The 17,462-nt window shown below is 38.1% G+C and overlaps 1 protein-coding gene across 1 annotated transcript; it reads right to left on the bottom strand.

Moving 5' to 3' along the window:
* Positions 1–800: 800 nt before the first annotated feature.
* PDCD4 (programmed cell death 4) lies at positions 801–17,402 on the bottom strand. Its single transcript, XM_009277863.2, has 13 exons — positions 17,203–17,402; positions 16,245–16,392; positions 14,949–15,045; positions 11,044–11,343; positions 10,380–10,474; positions 8,515–8,628; positions 8,045–8,266; positions 7,675–7,772; positions 6,046–6,160; positions 5,139–5,246; positions 3,942–4,052; positions 2,810–2,949; positions 801–1,506 (listed from the first exon to the last, which is right to left on the bottom strand). The coding sequence occupies exons 3-13, from the start codon at positions 14,986–14,988 to the stop codon at positions 1,446–1,448; spliced, it is 1,404 nt and encodes a 467-aa protein (XP_009276138.1). The 5' UTR covers positions 14,989–15,045; positions 16,245–16,392; positions 17,203–17,402; the 3' UTR covers positions 801–1,445.
* Positions 17,403–17,462: the final 60 nt, after the last annotated feature.

The raw sequence follows: 17,462 nt of genomic DNA, 5'->3' as shown, positions 1-17,462 counted from the left end.
GTCCCGAGGAGGGGTGGGGACCGCGCCCTGCGGTGGCCGCTGCCGCCACGCGGAGGTACCCGCATTGTAACGGAGGTCGCGGATTAAAGGCTGGCCGAGAACGCAGGAGGTGCTGCTGGAGGGGAGCGGGGGGAGGCGGGAGGCTCCTTTTCTGGCGTTCTTCCTGTAAAAGTTCCACTTGTCGCTTTCAAGACGACGTTTTAAATACGTCTTTAGGCTTGCCAAGTCCGACAGGTAACAAAACCCTGGTAAGGCGCTGCTCTAGGGCCTGGCCTGGCCGGACAACGGGAGGAGGCGAGTTACACAGCCCCGCAGGTCTAGTAACGGCTGGTGGGACGCGCTCAAGTGCTGCGGCGCTTGTCTCCTGGAGCACATCGTGTTCCCAGCCCCATCACGGCTATTCCCAGCATTTCAGAACACATGAAATCTTGACACAAAACTGAAAAACTTAGGGGAGCAGCAGGAGCTCCAACTGTGTTGCTGTAAGAGAGTCTGCCCTAGATCCGTCTTAAGTCTTGAGAAAGGGTTTGGCAAAGCTGCACTGTATGGACACGTTCAAACTACCTCACCAGTGCCAGCCCGGACACTCCTACACAAGTCACTTGTTTTCAGAAACACATTTGGTAAATACTTACCATGAGTTTAATTACTCAATGCTCTTCTGCATATTGTAATACCAAAGGGCAGTGTTAGATGTACAGCTTAATTGCACACGCTTCAGAGATTTGAACACAGCTAAGTTTGTTCTGTTTAAAAAAAAAAAAGAGGCAGAAAGGAGAGCTTCACAAAATATATTTTTAATATGTTTTACCAGAATTTTTTACTTTTCCAGTTACATAGGGGGGAAAAAAAAAGACAAGTTTGGTACATGGGGGCTAAAACCAACCAGTGTTCTCCCCTGGAACAGACGAATTAATCTTATGACCCAACTCCATTTTCTTGGGCTCTTTAAAACAAAGAAACAGCTATTTTTCCTCCCAAAGCACAGTATTTCTTCAGCAGCAATGGAAATGGGATCACAGCAGCTTAACTTGACCCTTCTATAAAGCTTTGTATAAACCAGTGATTTTATGATAACACTGTCCTTGAAAGAAAGAGCGGCAGTCAGACATTGATGCAAACATGGAATGATTAGGTCATAAACATATGGCACTTAAAAAGATAGCTTATTTGAAGGCACCACCACAGCAGTGGCCAGTTCTACTATATGCCCAAAGAAGTTTTCTTTCTGACATTTATAAAACTATTTAAAAAAACGATTTGTACCCAAAACGTGCTTTTAAAAAAATACGAACTGTGCTAAGCAACTCTTAAAATTTTGGTAATTATATATGTGTATACATATATACATACACACACCAAAAAAGCATGTGTGTTTGTATATATATAGATACCTATCTATTTTCCCTTTAAACTTTTAAGGCTTCAGGAGTTGGTTCTCACATTCAGTAGCTTTCTAGCTTAAGACGACCTCCATCTCCTTCACTCACAAAACGCTTTCTGCCCCTGTAAGAAAGCAGAAAGCATCTTTTCAGTAATTTGAAGTAGCATTACTTGTTTTTTCTTATCTATCAGTGAGAAGAATCTTCTCTTGGTCTTGGGAGTCAAATATAAGGTGTGCAAGTTCAGCAACATCATTGATCACTGATAAATTGCTTAAAATCCATCTGAATCTTACAGCTAGGTTTATTTGCAAGAAGCTTTTAAAAATTTGTGTTGTCAAGTGCTTTCCACTTTGCTCACCTTTTAATGTTCACACCTACAAAAGATCCTAGTTTGAAAGCCTAGAAATGGGGGTTTTCTACCCAAAACTGAAGTACATAAGCCAAAAATGCCTCTCAACATATTAATGGTAGCTGAAGTATAATCAAGCTTTTGCTGCAGTGATGACATCCAACCCTCCTACACCCCAAACCTGCAAAACGTTTGATACCAAGATACACACAAACTCAATTTTAAGTCTAAAGTCCACAAATGGAGGCTGTTTTTGATAAAGACACTAACATTTCAAAATCCGAATTTATCGCAAGCTGTCAAGATGGTTTAAGAAGCCTAACAAAACACCCAAAGTGGAAAAGATCTGTCTAATAAATAGTATTCCCGATGCATAAAACTGTGAGTAATAGTTTAACATCATATTTAAAAATGTACATGTATTCCCCACAGGAAAAGAAACTTACTAATTGTATTGTGACCAGTAAGGAGAGAATGGAATACTGATTAGCTACAGTTTGAACAGCATTATTTATGCTATGAATAAGTAAACAGTAACAAACCAAAAGCACTATACAAAGGGATCAGGTGTGTGGAGCTTATTCCACATAAGTGTCCTATTCCTTTTGACATAAACATTAGAATTGGTTGTCTTGTCTTAGAAATCTATTCATGCCATTTGGTATGTTTAAACCATTTTTTAAGCAATTTTTTTCTCCACTAGCTGACAGTTTTCTGCTGTCACCTACATGGATCATTGTGACGCCTGAATCTTCTGTCTCAGTACTGCACTGATCTCTACCAAGGAAATCAGCAAAACAGAGGAGAGGCAGGCCTTCATCCTCCAGAGAGCACACAGGTGTGCTGCCCGGGACTCACCGGAGGCTTACTTTCTTTGAGTACTTATCCCAGCCTCCACATAACAGGTTTCACATCAGTGCAGCTTCTTAAACTTTTTACCAGTCTAACCCTGTTTCTCCATCCTCCGTAGTTTCCAGTTCCAATCCGTAATACTTTGGTCATAAGATCCTGCTTTCTATTACCTACAACAGGGGCAAAAAGCGGTGCCATCTCCTATCTACAATAAAACAAGTACCTTGAAGGACAGAGGTCTCTCAGTGGTTTGGAGATTATTCCAGCCTGAAAGCATTCCTCTACAAACCGCTCAAGCACGGAATAGGAGTGTGGCACATCCAGGTTAATATCTGGGATTTCACAGTAAACTCGTTCATAGCCCTGCAATGTAAGAATTCAAATAATGATCTGGTGGTTCTATGATTTTATTACAAATTTTTTAAATACCCTTTTGCACTCAGGATTTATTTTTCAATACAGTTTCATGTATACTATGGAGAGTTTCAACAAACCTAAAGCAGAGCAGCTGCAAGTCAGTGGAAAAGGTGTAATACCAGCCAATACCATGGTATTACACAGCTACCTATCTACATAAAAACACCAGCTGAGTTTTTAACTTCTTCAGAAGCCAGAAACCCAGACAGTACAGAATCTGTGTTAGCCTGGCTGCTATCACATGGGTAGTAACACAAGGAAAAAAAGTTAATTTTTCTTCCATGTAAACGAACAAAACGTGGCCGCAAATCTCCACCACAACAGTTTATGCAGCAAGGGAGGCACTGGTGACCACCAGAGATGACTTCGTCACTTCCCACCAGCAGTATGGCTGGATAAATTTTGACACAAGTCTTTGTATGGTACCTAGTTTGCCCTGGGACAGAACAGCTGTCCTGTATTCATACCTAGAAGCAAAGCCATGGATTATTCCAACTGTGTAAATACTAGCTTCTATATACTGTTCTAATTGACATTTGTAATTAAGTGGGTCCTTACTGTACTTCTTCTTATGAAGAACTACTGGATAAAAAGAAAAATTATATTTAAGAAAAATGAAGCTATATTGCAGCATTTTAAATTACTAGTTTTAACCATTTAATTGCATAAAAGCAGTTGGAAATCTTTGACTGAAGATTCAAATATTCTGTACCTCACAGTTCTACAGAGAACTACTGCTCAGAATTCGTTTGTACCTCTTCCAGTTCAAGTATTGTACACATATCAGTGACAGGTTATTTGTATGGGATACAGAACAACCATGGAGAATTTTAAAAAAGTAGCAGTTAGCAATAGACTACAAATAGTACTTAAAAGAAGGTAAAAACTATACAAATTTTGGCAGACCTTACCCAAAATTCTCTAAATGCCACACTTACTCTTTTCATTTGGTCCATAGTAATGACAGAAGACCTCCAGAGAGATTTCAACAAATCCAGTTTCTTTTTAAAAGTCTTTTCTCCAGTTGACTCCAAAACCATCACAACGGCCTAAAACAAATCATGCAAGTGTTTTAACTAAAAAGAAAACAGTGGGTCAAGTACATGGTGTGTAAGCATATGAGGTGCAAAAAGGAGTGAATGCATTATTATGCATTTTCTGGAGAGACAAGTCCATTCGTTACATGCACTCACAATTTCAGTATATTATTATTATTTGAAAAGAAAAACTCATGAAAAGTTATTTGGATAAAGATAAAAGGTATGAAAAACCAGAAAGGACTAGACAGAGTGAAAAGCATTGCCTTTCTGGCTCTCGTTTGAGAGATACGTGGCTATATCCATATGGTTGCTGCAGTACAGATGGCAATTAATTAATTTTGTGAAATTAATTTTGTATCTATGATCATTTTGTATCTGTGATTTTAGAAGAACTTAGAAGTTTAAAATCTACAAATCTCCACAACCCCCATCAACTAAAAGGATTCTGTTTTTCTATCGTGAAGGAATTTTCTAAAAGGAGTCCATTTACTGAAAAGAAGATTTTGTAGCTGTGGGTGTTCAGCTTTATTGGTAAACAACCATTTCCCAATTTGGCAGATAAAAGAGTACAAATGGGAGCAGTCTCCCAGATACAGCAAAGATGATCTTTCTCTCACATAGTCTGGTTCTGAAATACCTCAGAGCTTTTACAAATGTGCTAGATGGAACAATTCCACCCTGAAAAGGAAGCTCTATAACTTAACAAAAACAGGTAACACCCATTAGAATAGCCAGATATCTGAAACTAAAAGGAAATAAACACCAAAACAAAGCATGGCTTTTTGCTGCAATTCCTCAGCAGAAAATAAACCGAGCTCTTCTTTTTCAGGAATCTATAATAATCTGAATTCAGCTATTTACTCAACAAACAAAAATTAATTCTGGATCTTCCCAGAGTTAGCAGCAGCTTACTTGTTGCACAATGTGCACACAAACCATTAACTTTACATGAAACAAGTTAGTTATCAAATAATTATCAGAACTCGCAACCTTAGCTTCAGATTCCAGTTATATTATTTGCATGCCCACATCAAAACAAAACAAAACCTGTTGGTATTACTGACAATTATTAAAGTGACTCTGATTTCTCCTTACTTCATATACAAGTTCATGGTGAAAATGGGGTACTTCCAGTTCCTGAAGGCAACGTTCAGCTTCCAGTACATCTCCGGAAAGCAAGTACTCTTTCAGCAACATATCAATCTATGGAATTTTAAAACAAAATACAAAATTTGAAAGCTGACAACTGTTTTGATAACCTGCAATCAACCCAGCAGCAAGTTAGTTCCTGAAATTTGCTGCTAGTGTTTCTATAGATGTAATTAAATTGACACGTTATCAGCCACCTGAAATACAGTGTAAGCCAAATACCTATCCATAGTGTTAATACAGACACACAAGCACCAGAAACATTGCTTTAGAAGATGCCTATTGCCATAAAAGGTTAATGTGGGTACAATTAAGTTTATCTTCTCCCCTGAACTCCTCCTCCTATCATCTGTTACACTCACAACCTAGAAATTCTAACACGACCTTTTCCTTTAAACCTGCCTACTTCATAGCATGGGTCTCTAAACATTCCTGTTATTTCCTCTCTCTTTTTCAGTTATTACTGTGCTTTTAATCAGTGATGCCAAAAAATAATAATAGTTTATCTAGTTTAGCCAATTTCATCTTGGCTCTTCTAATTATGTCACCATTTTATATTGTAAGCTCTTAAAAAGCTAAGTGCTTAAAAGTTTTGCTTAAAGCAAAAATAAATGTGTACTTGCAATACAGAATATTGTACTAGCATGTTCCCACCACTGACAAATACTACAAAATCAACAAAATTATCTACATCAGTTTTTAAAAACTACTTTGTATAAATAAATTATTAAAAAAACCCAACAAAACCAACACTCAAGACATCATTTTGCTACAGGATATATGTATCTCTTCACTCCATCCCAAACAAGATAAGCTTAACTCTAGAGAGAATGGTTTTGCAGAAGTCGGTTACCTCTTTAACAAGGTGTTTCACAGACTGCTGGCCACCTCCTGACCCCCACGCGTTGTCTATACGCTTTCCACCCTTTGTCATACTCAGCAACACAGTAGCTCGGTCCAGCGCAGCTCTAGAAAGCAAAGTTAGTGTTTTAAAAAGTTATTGCAGAACTTCATTAAAAGGCATCTGTAATTTCCCCCACTGCCATTCCTCTTCGGGCAAAGTGACCAGATCCCTGGGAAGAGGTCAGGGTTAGCAACTCCATGGGGACATCTGGATCAAGAAGCCAGCAAGCTAGCTCCCCACATTCTCTTTCCGCCACCTTTACACTTCTGGTTTTACCATGCTAAGGGCAGGCAACAATTCTGTGATGGTAGCAGATCTGAATCATCAATGCAGAACCTGAAACATCTTCACAAGAACAAACAATATTTTCTTATGCAGAGATGGATTGTATCCGGGCTCCTCCAAAAATGCAGCTTGGCACGTGTATCTCAAACAAAAGAGGCTTGAGTTGTTTACACACTAAAGAACAGCTTTTCTACTGCAATATTGTTTTCTGTTTCGGTCTAAAGAATTATGAAACCTTGAGAATTTAAGCCAAAACAGCACTTCAGAAGGCAAATATGTAGTTGCAAAAAGATAGTGTGAACTAGGGAAGCTTGCCACTTTGTTGAGAAAAGACTGAAAAAGGAAGTAAGGTGAAAAAAAAAATCTCAGCTCCAGTTAAGCACCATGCCGCTAAAGAAGGAACAGTTATCCCAGTCCTCATACTGGGGGCTAGCCAAGAACAATAACGGTATTCACTAAGATTTAAGGAGCAGAAAAGACTGGCCAAGAAATAGCAAAGGCAGCAAAGCATCCCAGATGTGCAGTATGCAGGCTACAATCCTTCAAATCACAGGAGACATTTGTATAACTGACAGACAATTTTCACAACTTGAACCCTCAAGTTAGGCAGCTAAGCATTTCCTTTCCTTCTAGAAGTACCCAACTATAATCATTACAAATGGAGCTTTTAGAAACTACAAGAGTTCAGCACCTCTATATCAAGCCTGAAGCATACACTTACAGGGGGGAAAAAAAAGACGTGGCTAGTTATTAAAATGTCCCTCTTTGTCGGAGATTGCTCCTTCAAACTTCTCACCCTGACATGGAAAACAATTACACTTCTTGATGAATAAAGCATTACAGAGAAAGTCTGGGAAAGCACTGCACAAGCTTCAAACCATAAGACAAAACATTTATTCCCTTGTGTATTTCACAACATATTTACAGCAGCTGTCCTGATGCTATATTTACTCATTAATCACATTAAAGCTTTTTCTGAAGACAAAACCTTCTATAATCACTTCTTGTTTCAGCTCATTTTTTTTTCACCCTCAAACATAAGCTGGACAACAAACCTGACAAACTGAACTCAAATGTATTAATACATTTTTCAGGCACTTGCTGTATTTCTCCTCTGACCTGAGTCATTCTGGATTTTGTTGTTGCAGACTTTGTGGGTTTACTTTTTTAATTTAAAATGATAAAAAAGAAGTTAGAGAACCACATGATTTATCCTGAAGTCCTAAATTCCTGATCATCATCTTTGGCATTTGGAATAGAAAACTGTAGCTATATAGAAAGCAAGAAAGTTACCGAGCTTGGACGCAATCCACAGTTCCTTTGTAGCCATCTATGTAGGTACTGCTTAGGATCCCATCTCCAACAGCTCTAGCAATAAACTGGCCCACCAACTGCAACAAAACAGAAGCATTTTTAATTAAATGCTGAATTTCAAAGCAGTTCTAAGTAGACAGTTACAATGTGCTTGGTTTTCAGATTTTATTTAAGTGATCCATCTCAAAGTAAAAAAACAGCCTGGGAAATTAGTAGGGGAATACAGACAGCAAGACAATCCATAGGTATTTTTCAAAATACAGAGTCTATTTCAGTTTACTTTATCAATTTTAGCCACAATTTAAGAGAAAAACCTTTTGACTACTAGCATAGAACTTTACAAACGTACCTGTGGTGCCCTAGGAGAATCCAACACCAACTCAGGTAGTTCTTTAAGCAGTCTGTCAAACGATTTTTCCACATCAGTTTTGCTTACTACTGTCCCGCAAAGGTCGGAGATAAGCTTAGATGTCATTTCCCTGTGACTAGCCTTCCCCTCTAATGCCAAGGAAACAGCCAGCACTGGCACACTGTATTTCATTTCACCAAGGTTTAAATCCTTCAGCATCTCCTAAATAAGATTTGAAAAACAAAACAGATTAAGATTTCATAATTTTCATTATATAAATATATTACAAATAAGTATTTATATATTTACATATATGCTTCTGCTCCTGTAATGACTATAACTGCTTAGGTATTTTTATTGCACATTTCTTGCCAACATCTCTACACACTCATTTATAGCTAGCAGTTGGATTCCTTTGTATGCTACAGGTTTGCCCCCTGAAATAAGAAGTAAAAAGGCATGCAACATACCGAAACTTCGTTAGTATCTCCATGTTCAAAATATTCTTGTATGATTGGTGTTAAAGTTTTTTCAAATGCTCTTTCATCCAGAGGTAAAACTACTGTTTCATAGACACAGTTCTCCTATTTCAAAATACAACAAAAGCACATACCCTTTTGTAATCAGTACTGTCTCCTCTTACATCTTATGCAGTGCTAATAGCATCAAAATATATCTTCTAAATCCTTAATGCTTTAGTCTTGGTGGTCAGTATTCTGCTGGAAAACATCAGATTACGTCTCTACCATTGAAGCGTGGACAATGCTGGCTAAATGTCATGCTTCTTATATTTTGAATTTACAGTTAGCTGAATTCAACTGAAAGGCTGAATTTACTGTTCAACGATGGTAAACACTCCAAATTCTGTTCCTAGGATTCTGCTGACACCACATAAACATGGACATCAAGTATTTACGTACTATGTACTGAAGGGAAAGCAACAGAAATTCCTGTCCCAGCCCAGCAGTTAGCTGTACCACAGCACAAGATTCAACTTTCAGCACCTTTCCCTGCAAGTGGCACTCCAGTCCCTGACAGCAACCCTGCCTGTTTTCCCTCTTCCTTAGTGACTGCGTGACCAGACAGGCGATAGCACGTACAAATCAGAGAAAAGGCATTTTCAGAATATTTGTGAGCGAAGACGTTCCCTAAGGGGAAAAAAGAATCACACAACTGCCTCCTGCATAACCTGGTCCTGCAGAGTTCCAGCACAACCATATCTCCCCGCCGTGATTCAGTTCCCAACTCCTCACAGACTACAGAAGTAACATTCAGAGCAACACCTACAGATCTCAGAAATCTGAATAAAGAAGTTTTCCAACTAATGCTTATTGGAAAGAAGCTTTCCATGATCAAGAAGTATAGCAGAAGTCCAAAAGCCTATCCTTCCATCACATCAGTCTCTATTTACTACCTTAGAAAAGCTAAACATACAGAAATTCCACAGAATATGTATTGTTCATTAAACTTTCTTTTATGTACTCAACAGCTCAATTTTTAATAGCTATCTCTGTTAATGTAAAGTGTTGAATTGCAGGGAAAAAATTGATACTGGAAGAAGGTTTTGATATTCCCACGTATCATCCTCTCAGCACCTACGGCTACAGCGAACAGCCTCTGCTCAAAGGACACCACCATCACTCTGCTTATGTGATACAGAATTTACTTACGGTCTCACAATTGATCTCGGACTTAGTAATCTGTGTTTGTAATCAGTATTTCCTTTCCCCAGTGATTTAACATTATAAAGCACCCTTTGTCCCAATGAGCTTTACTTCCCCCCCCCCCGTGATTATATGGCTGTAAGGTACAATCTTCCACAACATATCCTAAATAAAGACATGTAAACAAAATATCCAGGCTATCAACTTGGCACTAGTTTGAAGTGTTTATACCAAGTAGATAAAAGATATTGGGAGGGTTGGGAATGCGGGGAAGAGAAAAATCCATAAAGGATACTGTCCCATACTATATTCCCAACTTGAGAAAGTCTGTGTTGCATTTTTAACATGGTGCCTGTTTGCAATATAGAGCAGCATTGCAATATTCACCTCCGTGGGAACCAGCAGTGAAAGAACACACCGGGGAAAAGGCTGCTGCCTAGTCAGGCACAGAAGGAGGGCTCGTGGGGTAAGATCTGTGAGTGTTACACTGCGACACTTCTACACCAGTTGTCTTTAACTAGCCAATAATCCATTCTTGAACATAAAAATGAGCATTTAGTACGGCCATTCACATAACTCACAAGGTCAAATTTTCATTAATATAAGCAGCACAGCAATTGAAATCAATAAAGGAAATAAAAACCAACACTGCAAAGAAGTTATTTGCCTACCTGGTCATCATCATAATTAGGATCCTTAATATCTACTTCTTCCACATCATACACTTGACCTGGTGTTCCCCAAACTCCTTTACCACCTGCTCCACCTGGCAAAACATGGGACAGTAAGCAAGGACCGCCAGTTTACAAAGAATACTTCTGAGTTCAACCCAACATTCTTTCACTTAAGAATGATTTATCACTGCTTGTGCCCACCTCCTGACTCTAATGATACATATGGAAAAGGGTGTGTTTGTATGACATGTTCCCACTTTAGCAACCAGTCTCTTCATCACTTTCCAGTAAGATACTAGCAGCAGTATGAAACTGCACAAGAATTGCTGAAGGTTGAAACAACTGTACTTTCAAATATAACCATGCTTTCAGTTTGTATTAGTAACGTGCCTGTGAACCACCAACAGTTCAAATTTGTGTATTAAATTTGCTAGTAAAAGGTACTTACCTTAAAGACAGAAGTTAATTGATGATACACATATAGAATTTTCTGGTAAGAATGCCACCTACTATTAGCTCCTATTGCCACCTACTATCTAACATAAAGAACCAAATGCCTGCACAGAGACTGTGGCTTATGACAGTAATTCCCAGTGGAAAAAAAATTACTATGTTTTGGACAATCTTTATCATGCTACTCTCTTCACTAAGCTACACCAACCTTTCTTTGGTAGACCCCTTCCCTTTCCAGACCGGGATCGCCTGTCCAGGAGTTTCCCCTTTGGGCTCGTTGGTACAACAACTCCAATCTTCAGTGTCTCTCCATTGTCACTAACAGAGTCTCCTCTCCCAGAATCTCTAGAAGAATTTTTCCTCAACCGTCTCTTTGCTTTAGCATTTATTTTGGCTTCAGTAATTGAAGTTGCAGGAATCCAATTTCCATTGATTTCAGTCTTTCGTTCCTCAGACCCACCATTTTCTTCATCACCGGAAAATGGAGCATCACTTAGATTCTCAAGTTCTTAAAAAGGAGACAGAGAAAAAAAGTTACTGTTTTAAACAGTTTTATGTTAAAATACCAAAACACATTGCATTTAAAAAGGATTACAACATTAAATAGAACTCTTATTTCCAACAGTGTTGAAGCAAAAGATGTTGGCTTTAGAATACGCCTACACATCACAGTAATAAGGAGTTCCTTATTCCCCTGCACAAACTATCCACAACCTAAACAGAGCATATGTCAAGAGTGGGAAAGCAAATGAATAAATCATTTATAAACAGGTAAACCCACAGAACACCCCACCCTTGTTAAACAAAAACTATCAGAACTCCTCAGTGCGTAAGATCTAAGGGCCTAGTTCTCACTCCACCCACTCATCTCTTGATTTAGAAAAAACCAAAACTGCCAATACAGTAAATTCTGTAAGAACTCACTAATGTTAACAGACTAGTCACCAAAGTGAAATTAATTTCCCAAATCATCAACCAACATTCCCCTCATTCAAGGAATTTTAAACAGCTCACCCCCCCCTCTTTTTTTATAAAAAAAAAACCAAACCCTGCCAATACAGTAAATTCTGTAAGAACTCACTAATGTTAACAGACTAGTCACCAAAGTGAAATTAATTTCCCAAATCATCAACCAACATTCCCCTCATTCAAGGAATTTTAAACAGCTCACCAGCTGGAAAAGCAATGATTTAGACTTACAAGAGTACAAAACCAATATCACTTATTTTTTGTTTTTTAAAGTTGGGGGGTGGGGGGGGGAACCTGTTTAATACAAAGCCTGGGGAGTTTGGTAATGAAGACTCATAGAATAAATAAAGTCTTTTGAAACAGTGTGATCTCTCTTCCTCTCTATGGATTGCCCCTCACTGTGGCTTCTGTCAAGACTGTTTTGAAAATGGCCATGGTTTATTCCCCAGCACAATCATATACATATATACATATATGTATATAGCTTTGTTTCATACCCAACAAAAAAACCCTCTCAACTTAAGGATCTGTAAACATCTGAGCACTGAGAAGCGCAATGATTTCACTCTTTTGGGAAATGAATACACATTTAAAAATTTGAATCTAAAGTGTTTTATTTCACAAAGTTAGGGTGTCTCCCACCTGAGCTGTATGGTTCAGCAGAATGTCTTATTGAGAGCATTAAGAGCAAAAGCCTTCATCATTTCTTCTTTCCCTTCTTAACCCATCAAGATAAAAAAAGCATCTGGGGAACTATTTGCATTCCAGTTAGTACCCTGGGAGTCCTCGCAAATTGGAAAAACCACACACAAAGAGAAAAGCCTCAGCTCTCTGTTACACAGCCCTTCTTTTCTTGAGGATTCAGTAGAGTCTCAAAGATACAACCTATAGCCCCAACCCTAGAAGTACAATGATGAGGCACACAGAAGAAGCTGCTTTTCCAGCTCTGCCAAGCCTGCTTTATGGAGAAGTCCACTGCCATAAACCCAGAATATGAAGAGTATTTTAAATCTATATTTGAACTTAGCTGAATCTATTACTTCACCATTCCAATACATTCTAATTAGCAACATTCATTTGGCAATACTTCTCAGAACTCTATTTTTTAAATTCAAAAAAATTGAGAATTTATTCTCAGTTTTTCAATTTCAATGTTCATGAATTTCAAGGTTCATGAAAAAGTGTTTTGAAAACAAAGTGCACTAATAAAACATTTCCAACCTCAAAGTATTTACCCATGTCAAAGAGGATACTACACTACAAAATGAAGAAAGTTTGATGCAACTGCCTCCTTCGTGATCAAAGAAATAACATTTAGATAGTAGTGTTCACAGATGTGAATGCTATAGCTGAACAATAATGCAGCCATTCCAGTCTAAGCTTCATCTTTCCACTCATTACTCCCACAAAAGCATTCCTTTTATGCTTGCAGCAAGCTAAAAAAGAAAAGCATGCATCACATCCAGGAAAAGATTCCCACAACAAGCTTTCTCAGTTTGTCTAATATTTTAATAAAACAGTGAGAGATTTGCATAAAGCTAGCAGAGGGGAAAAAAATAAAACCCAAACAGAACAGGTTTTCTTCCTCACATTCCCCAGGGAGACCCCATCAGCATAACCAGCTTATCTCAGGTAACTGAATTTAAATTCTTCTTCATGCCCATGCTCCCATGAATTTCTCCAGTTTAGACCTGCAATCTGACTGTCCAGAAACTACACTCTTCAATGACCACTTACTTCTTTCTCAGTTTTCAAAAGAAAATGGCCAACAATTAATTAATAAGAGTCAGTCCTGAATCTGACTACTAAGGATAAAAGGGGAGGCTACAGTCCAACCTCCTTACACAATCCTGATCTCAGGTTCGAGACTAAAGGAAATCCTCCACAGGAAATATCCAACCCGTAAGACTTAATATTTCTCACTGCATTACTAAATTATTTTTTTATGTAACACTATCGCTTCCAGCTGCAACCTCTTTCTCCATAATACTATGATCAACTGTCTCTCCACTATTAGTCACCTAGTTAGGCTGAAAAAAACAGGTTAAACAGATATACTAGTTTTGAATAATTTTCTAAAATAAAATAGTTTTATAAAAAGTACAGATAAAATGATGCAGATCTTCCTTTCAGCTTCTCATTTTTACACCATGTAACACATACATACACATATATAAGCAAGAACAGTGTTCTATAAACTTTAAGACTTTGCTTACCATATATTAAAAAGTTATCCAAATTGATCTTAACCTGCCTAGCAGGCATGCTTAAAATCTGTGCTTTTATGGTACTACCTTAAGTAACAAAGCATTCAGCAAGTACTTACCTACACACAAATTTCATTTGACCAGATTAGGTCAATTTAGGTATCTAGCAGTTTCCCACCTATTATACAAATGTAATTCTAAAATGCTGAGAAAGAATGTATCTTCTACATTAAACTAATTCTAGTTTAAAACAAGAGGTCATATGGAGCATGTTGCCACTTCAACTGCATTATATACCATCTTAACATATATACGATTTTTTTTTTTCTGAAAAACATTTAAAACCTACAAAAACTCTTTGGTATAAAAATGTCAGTGCAGATCATCACAACCTTTAGAAGACACAGAAAACAACATGAAACTCTGTTAACTTGACTAAGCATCATAAAACATGCTTGCGATATGGACAAAACAGTCAATTTCAGGGCAGTCTAACACATATTCAGTAAAGTTTTCCCATGCCAGCCCACTTTCAGTCAAGCCTTTCATCATTTGTTTCCTCTAATTTTAAGCTAAACAGCTCCATAAAACCACAATTTTACCTCTCAAATGCACCTACACATATTACTTTTGAACTTACTCTTTTCTTCACACCAGCACTACTGGAAGTCAGATGATAAGGAGTCCAGAGTCACTATTATTTAGTAAGTTAAAGAAATGTTAACTTCATGATTTTAACAAATTTCAAAATAAATGTAATCAAGCGGGATACTATGATAGATACTTGGAAGAACTATTCTTTAAATTTTTGATGAAAGATTTTTTTTTTTTAAACAGAACTGTTAAGAAATTAACAGGTAATACAATTTTTCTACAGAGAACACTTCAGGTCAGCTAAGCAATTTTAAGTAAAAAAAATACTGAATATATTACTTACCTGTTGGGTTAACATAAATGTGCTCCTTTTCTATTTCCATAGCTGCTTAACCGAACTGACTGTGAAATGTAAAGTCTTAACGTTTTCCCTCCAAGGCCTAAACAGAAATGGAGAAGCTTAGGGGAAGAAAAGCACTAGACCAAATCTTAAAGTAAAAAGCTGCAAAGGCTTCACTCACAAAACACAATACGAAAATGGGGGGGGGAAGGTGTGCTAAGTTATAATTAACTATCAGTAACCACTGAAAAGTTCCTGGGAAGGTAAATGATGTAACATGAGACAGCAGCACCCTCAAACACATCTATCTAAGCCTTGATGTCTTAGCAGTTGTCAGTTCTGTTGCTTATAAAGGAGGCACCAGGATAAAAGCCGTTATTTTAAGGGTAAAAGCCCTCCGTATGCAGGTTTTTTTAGTTGATAAAAGCCACCTCTATCAACTTAGACTGCCCTACTCTGCAAAGTGGTTATCTATATGAGCATAGAATATCAATGTTATAATTGCATCCAGAAGAGAAATGTTCTTCAGGTGAACTATACTGATAAAATGGTACCAATTTATCAAGTTCAGACCAGCCCTTAGAAGACAAGCTATTTTTTATTCCTCCCCTCGAGGACATAGTCTTTATGTTTTACTGTATGTGTACGTACAGCTGTCAAGCTTCCACATCTGTGCATCTGCACCCTTCAAACACTCCTTACAACCACCATTTAATCTGCAAAGGATAAAGTTGAACACTTCTCTTTTTCTGTTACTCTCTCTTTCTCCCTCTTCATAGTAGCTGCTATTCTACAAACCACCCCATGTCACTGTGAAAGAGATGGCATCATCTGTCTTTCCTTTATGTGCACAAAAAATTAAGCAGCTCCAGAATTCCCCATACACTTTCACCTGCAAGACTTTCACAAATCACTTCATAGTCCTGTGACTATTATGGTATTTCTGTCTGCCCTGTAAGAATTCAGTGGCTCTTTTTTTCCCCTTTCTCATCCTTTGCTGCCCTAAAAACAGCTTACCGTTGAGTGGCAAGATTGTGACATCAAACAACAGCACTCCCTTCCCCTTTTCTTCTCTTTCCTTGTTTTCCCCTCTTATGCCCACTTGCCTACCACAGACCTATTAACTGCAAATGATTCATCACAGACCGTTGGCAATAAAGAAACTGGTTTAGGGCATATTATCAAGCTGTCATGATCTTGCATTTCCTAATGTCAACCCAAACAGTTAACAGTTTTGTGTAATAACAAGTCCTCCCTGCTCCACACCATTTTTTTAGATAAACATTTTTTCTGAGTTACCTCAATCAGTCATTCAGGAGTTCTCAAGTGTTCCCAGTCACTGATGGTTGAGAGATTTTTTTGTATGGATCTCAGTCTAATCTGAGCAAACTACCTTGTAAGAACAGTGTTATTCTTCCTAGTAGAATGTTCCATCAGTTGTCCACCTCTTTGAAAAAGAAGAGAAAGGACAAAACCTGTATTAAATAACAATCATAACTTTCATCATTTGTAATCAAGTCCCAAATTTCAAGTGGAGAAACACTTTTTCCATGCAGAACCTTAGTTGAAATTCACCACCTATGGCAACATAATAATTAACAACACAACTTTCATATGCTGTCTTTTTGAGATTCAGCACCCTGCTTTCTTTGTAACGAGGATGATGGAATAACTGAGCTTTACAATTGATGTTGTCATACTGATCAGGAGGCATACTCTCAATTTAGCAATGCACCCTCTCATTAACTCAAGCCAACAGGTTTGCTGGAGCTTCAGGATGCTGGTATTTATCACTGTATCAAAAAAAACAGTTTCTATTTTGCAGAGTTATACCACACAGTACTACCAATCAACTACAGAACACAATTTGAAAACCTGCAATGAAAACATCAGAATAAATAACCCCAAAATTTTATGTTAGAAGAGACAATACAGGAACAACACGGACATAAGTAAATTTAAGCATCTGCAAAACAAGAATGCTGCGAGAGATCTTAAAATTAATCAGTGATACAAATAGTACTTTTAAAGTAGTTCAGCAGGCGAGGTTATTTCCTAAGTCACTGAAAACCACCAATAAAATATGCTCAGCTCTCTGTACTCACCATCACTGCATGTACTATATCTAAATAGGCAATTCTACCCCAGCAGGTAAATAGCAGCAAATTAACGTTTAGGAACAACACACACTGCAGAAGAAAGCTTCCAAAACTTATCAAGATGCAAAACATCCCCGAGAAACTTCCACACAGCTTACACGATTTTTCTCTTCTCCCTAACTTTAAGCAAACACTCCCCATCACCAAGGCTTTGCAGACCTGCAAACACCAGCCGTTGTTCTGCAGCCACACGCAAGAATAACCAGGTAAGATTTAGCTACCCCTACAAAACCCGTGCCGCTGGAAGAAATCAATGGCGCAGCGACTCCGGCCCTTAAGAAAAGGCGTGACTGAGGGCTGAAGGCCGGTGGGAGCACGGCTGGCGCAGGGCCCTGTCGCCACACGCTCGCACGGCGGC

Source organism: Aptenodytes forsteri, unplaced genomic scaffold (genome assembly GCF_000699145.1).
Source record: "Aptenodytes forsteri isolate BGI_AS27 unplaced genomic scaffold, ASM69914v1 Scaffold15, whole genome shotgun sequence".
Classification (NCBI taxonomy): Eukaryota; Metazoa; Chordata; class Aves; order Sphenisciformes; family Spheniscidae; genus Aptenodytes; species Aptenodytes forsteri.
Note: the sequence above shows the minus strand (reverse complement) of the source record. Positions and strands in the feature narration are given on the sequence as shown.